Source organism: Lichenostomus cassidix, chromosome 8 (genome assembly GCF_008360975.1).
Source record: "Lichenostomus cassidix isolate B80296 chromosome 8, HeHo_3.0, whole genome shotgun sequence".
NCBI classification, from domain to species: Eukaryota; Metazoa; Chordata; class Aves; order Passeriformes; family Meliphagidae; genus Lichenostomus; species Lichenostomus cassidix.
Genome location: NC_139489.1, coordinates 9,808,929 through 9,813,899, shown reverse-complemented (window position 1 = coordinate 9,813,899; position 4,971 = coordinate 9,808,929). Strand labels below are relative to the sequence as shown.

Here is a 4,971-nt window from a genome sequence, read left to right as displayed (position 1 = left end):
ATGCCGGCAGGGTGCCAGCCCCTGACAGGATCGCCGAGCAGTTATCTCGGCTCGCACACGCACCCTGCACGCAGCCAGATGCGAGCTGGTACGTTCTGTGCTGCTGATTGCCTCAGCCACGGCAGCGGTGCTGGAGGACGCGGCTTCACGGGTGCGCTTACATGAAACGGGTGGCGTGGGGGTGTGAGGGCACCGGGGCTTGGCTAGCTGGCTCAGCTCCCATGGTGGCACAAACCCCTTGTTGGGACTGCACCTTCGCTCGCTGACGTGCTCGGTGGCCCCCGTGGCGAGTGCAGAGCCCGGCACTTCGGCGGGAATGCTCTCAACCTGTACCCCTGCGACAGACCTCTCCGGCACTTTCCGCCCATGTCGACAAACGGGGGCATGTGACACAGCCATTGCCCCTACCCCACTCGGGACAGGGTGTCGGGGCACCTCCGGCTCTGCAAGTTACAGCCTTCCTCCCCGCCCGTAATGTGGGCAAGGTTTAAGGGCGCCGCTGCCCCGTTCACGTCGTGGGGACGGGCAGGATTCTGGCCTCCGCGATCCACAACGGCACCCCTGTCTCTTCTCCCCCGTGGGACACGCTCGCAGAGCGGGACAGAGCAGGGTGCGGGGACCCCGCGGCGTTGTCCCGTCCTCTCCAGTCCCCGCGTGGGCTCCGAGCGCAGTCGGGACAGAGGCAACCCCCGACCCCCGCCCGCCGGGGCAGCCCCGCCAGAGGGGCGTGGCGCAGGCCACGGCGGAGCCAATGGAGAGCGGCGGCGGTGAATATCAATGAGGGCCGGACCAATCGGGGCGCAGCCATGCTGTTAACAGCTTAGGGGCGCGGGGCGGCGCAGAGCAGCGCTGCTGCCGCGGGGAGCGGAGCGGTGCCGGGCTCCGCGCACCGCGCTCCCCCAGCCCGCCCCGGCCCCGCTGCTCCGGCCCGGCCCGGCCCGCCATGGCGGCGGCCGTGGACGAGAGCGCCCTGCCCTCCATCTCCACTTTCGCCAACTTGATGCCGCTGGAGGAGCGGCCCGCCGACATGCTCCACGTAAGCACCTGGCACCGAGGAGCGGGTGGCAAGGGGGATACGGGGCAGAGCGTTCCGGGCTGGGGCTCACCCCGGCTGAGGAGTGGGGGGTGGGCCGCCTTCCCGTCGTCGGAGGGCGCCCCGGGGCGGCGCAGCGTAGCCGGAGCGCTGCCGACCCGTCGGACGGGTTGGGGGTAGCCGCCGCCCCGAGCGGGAGGCGCGGGCCGCGGTGTTGGGGCGGCGGGTGTCGCCGCAACCGTCTCCCCGCCGGTCCTGAAGTCTTATTTTCCCGCAGAGGATGCTACAGCAGGATGGCCCCGCTGCCGTCAAGCGGGAGGAGGACGACCTCGGCAAGTTCGTGGACTTGGACTTCATCCTGGCGCACACCAGCAGTGGCGGGCAGGGGCCGACCGGCCCCAACTACCCCTTGCCCGAGACCCCCGAGAGCTGCGGCACCACCTACGACAGCGACGGCTCGTACCCCACGCCGGGCAAGTTCCCGGCGCCTTACCCCGAGGGCCAGGGCCACAGCTACGTGGCCGAGCTACTCACCCCGGACCTGCCCGGCCACTATGACCTGCAGCGGAGGGAGTACACGGAGTTGCGAGCGCCCGGCGGCCCCCACCAACACCCTCACCCCCATCACCACCCGCCCCTCCACCCGGCCCTAGCCCGCCCACTGCCCCTGGACCCCGCGCAGTCCTTCGGGCCCCGCATCAAGAAGGAGCAGCCGGAGGAGCGCGCCTGCATGCTGGGGATGTCCGCCGCCGAGTACCTGGGACCGGGCGGCGGCGAGCACAAGCCACGCGTGGCGCCGGGTCCCGGGCCGGGACCGGTGCCGCCGCTGCCCTACCCAGGATTCCCCCACGGCCGCTTGGGGCCCCCCGAGGAGCCGCTGCCAGGCGCCGATCCGCACCTCTTGGCTGACCTGCCGCCTCACTACGCCGTGGCCCCGCACCGCTATGCTCCCCACTTCGCCCCCCAGCCGCCGCCGCAGTTTCATGGACATTTCAGTGTATTCAGGGAGCCCCTGAAGGGGCCGGGGCCGGGCCCGGCGGGGCTGCCCGGGCTGCTGGTCACGCCGCCCAACTCCCCGGTGCTGGAATACTTCCCGGCCGGGGCTCCCCCCGAGGACTGCAAGCCCAAGCGCGGCCGCCGCTCGTGGGCGCGCAAGCGAACGGCCACGCACAACTGTGAATACCCGGGCTGCGGCAAGACCTACACCAAGAGCTCCCACCTCAAGGCGCACATGCGGACCCACACGGGTAAGGGCGCGCCAGGGCGGGGACACGCACGGAGGGTCCCGGGTGGGAGTACCGCGGCACGTGGTGAGAGCGTGGTTCCGGGGGTGTGAAGGGGCGTCGGGGGAGGTGACAGCGGGTTTGGGGGGGGGGGGGTCGCGTAGAGAAGACTCCCACGGTCTGTCAGGGAGTGCATGGTGGGTCCTTGTGGTGGGGCTATGCGGGGGAACCCAGACTTAGCCCGCAGTCGGCATTGGGCTGCGTGGAGGTGTTCTGCGTGGGGGCAATGGGGATGGCCCGGGGAGTGCTCAGAAGGACCCCAGTGGTGAGGCTGGGCAGGGATACACAGGGACCAAGGCACGTAGCGACACTATTCTTTTGATGCCTCCACGTGCTGGTTTTGGGGTCCGGGGGTGTCTTGAGGCAGGGCTTGGGGATATATGTAGAAGCCCCCCACTTGGACTCAGTGCAGAGTAGGGAGACAGGTGTGTGTGGTGAGATCCTCTGGCCGAACTGGGACAGTGCACATGGTGCCACCCCACAAGAGGAATGAGCGCGGGACCACCCACAGTTTGAAGTGAGGAAGGGGTGTTATAGTAGGGCAAGGATGCCAAAAAGACGGATCTTTGCACATGGAGAAGAGCAGATAAATGGGGGATAGAGGTAAGTGGGGCCGGCCGAGGTGCGCAAGGGTTGAAAATGCAGCAGGGTTCCCATCTGTTAAGGGTGGGAATCAGGAATCCTCCTTGAAAAGGGGATGCTGGGTACGGTACCACAGAGCTGAAGGCATAGAGAGGGTGGGAACTTCCAAGCCCATTGACACCCCCTCTCCTCTGCAGGCGAGAAGCCCTACCACTGCACCTGGGAAGGATGTGGCTGGAAATTTGCCCGCTCCGATGAGCTGACCCGCCACTATCGCAAGCACACAGGGCACCGGCCGTTCCAGTGCCACCTCTGCGAGCGGGCTTTCTCCCGCTCGGACCACCTCGCCCTCCACATGAAGCGGCACATGTGAGCAGTGGCTGCGGCCGGACTCCATGTCCCCGGAGCCAGTTCACGGTGTAAATAGCGTCGGGCCAAGGATGGCACTGGGGAGCAGTCTGGCCACCCAGCCCTCTCCGCTTGTAGTTAACTAGTTTTCTCCTCCTGCCCCTGCTGTGAGAGCTGGCCCAACCAAGTGGTGGGGAAGGGCTGCTTTGGGATGTATATGGGGATCAAACCTACATGAAACACCTGCTCAGGCATCACCACTTAGCTCCCCATGCCTGGAGAGTCCCCCTCCAAGCCGGGTACCTGGTGAGTGGGGGGGCTGGTGCATAAAGGATCTGGCCCCAGAGCTTCTGGCTTGTATTTGGCATGAGCGTAACCTCCTTCCCCCAGATTCTGGCACCCCCCTGGTTCTAGGGACTGTGGTGGCTGACTCTGGCTGTGTTTTGGCTGGAGACCTGTGCCCACTGATGATGCTGGGAAATGGGTTGCTGGTCTTCTCGGTTGTGGGCATCAGAACAAACCTTCCGACCCAAAGCCCAGAGTGAATGGGGTGAGGGTGGGATTTGACTAGCTCATGGCTGTAAAGATTTGCAGGTGTTGGCAGCACAGCATCACCTTGCAAAGAGAGCAGGGATGCTCTCACCAGTTTGGGACCCCAGTGGGCAGTCCAGCCCTGGCTGTTCCCACAGTTTTCCACTCAAGAGCCTAAAATGTCTCTCCTGGCTCTTGTCTGCCTTATTTTGTCTTGTTCTTCCCCTCAGGATGACACCAGGTACTGCTGCAGCTGACTTCCCCATGCTGCTTTTTGAAATTTAGTATGTAAAGGACAGTGAGTCCAGCTATAAATGCCCAGGTCTCTGCTATACTTGAAACTTTTGTAGGGGGGGAGGGACAAAAAAGAAAGCTCAAAAGAAAATGAGTCTTTTTATGTGCAGCTTCTGCAAAGCAAGTTGTAAATTAAACAAAGCAGTAATATATAATGTTTCTGGTTTTTTAATATATTTTTTTCTTCCAGCTGGGAACACGGATGAGTCTCAGCTTTGGGAAGTGCACTGTTCCCGTCTGTGTATATTGTTAATTAACATTTCTCTGCTTGGGCACGTTAGGTCTCTTGCACTCTGAAATGTTACTTTTCTTTATATGCAAACTGTTGAAATATTGTGATCTGCTGTATAATAAATAAACAAGACGTAAACATGAAAGAGCCAGGAGAGTTTACTTTAAAGGTTTCTTCTAAGAGAAGAGGGTGAGGCTGAGCTTGTTTGTCAGTAAATATTTACATCGATGTTCATTTCTGCTTAAGTTAGCTGCGGAGGATCGATGGGGAACGCCCAAGCCTCGGCATCTGAGCAGCATCTCCTGTGCAACAGCTCTTGAGTCACCCCACTTCCCTGTGCCTCAGTTTCCCTAATCTGCAGATGGGGCAATTGCGGCACTGGGATGGTGTGACTGGTCCTGCGGTGAGTCATCTCCAAGGAGAATGGCAGCCGAAACTCGAATGAGAGCCTCGCTGGTCCTGAATTCTTCCTGAGCAGTCCTGTCCCGCTGTCCCTCGCACTAGGTTCTCCACAGTACTGGCCTTGTGGTCACACCTGGGAGGGAGGTTGCTGTCAGCTGCCTGGTCCTGGGTGCTGTCTCTGTTGTCCTCCTGGGGATGGCCTGGCAGCTTGGCGGGGTTCAGGTGCTGAGGTTTCCCTGCATTAATAGGTGGTGACTCAGCACAAG

General features: G+C 62.5%; 1 protein-coding gene across 1 annotated transcript; it reads left to right on the top strand.

Moving 5' to 3' along the window:
- The first annotated feature begins 809 nt into the window (after nucleotides 1-809).
- On the top strand, nucleotides 810-4,448 carry KLF17 (KLF transcription factor 17). The gene is made up of 3 exons (XM_085067778.1): nucleotides 810-1,036; nucleotides 1,311-2,280; nucleotides 3,096-4,448. The coding sequence occupies exons 1-3, from the start codon at nucleotides 944-946 to the stop codon at nucleotides 3,269-3,271; spliced, it is 1,239 nt and encodes a 412-aa protein (XP_084923904.1). The 5' UTR covers nucleotides 810-943; the 3' UTR covers nucleotides 3,272-4,448.
- The last annotated feature ends 523 nt before the right edge of the window (nucleotides 4,449-4,971 follow it).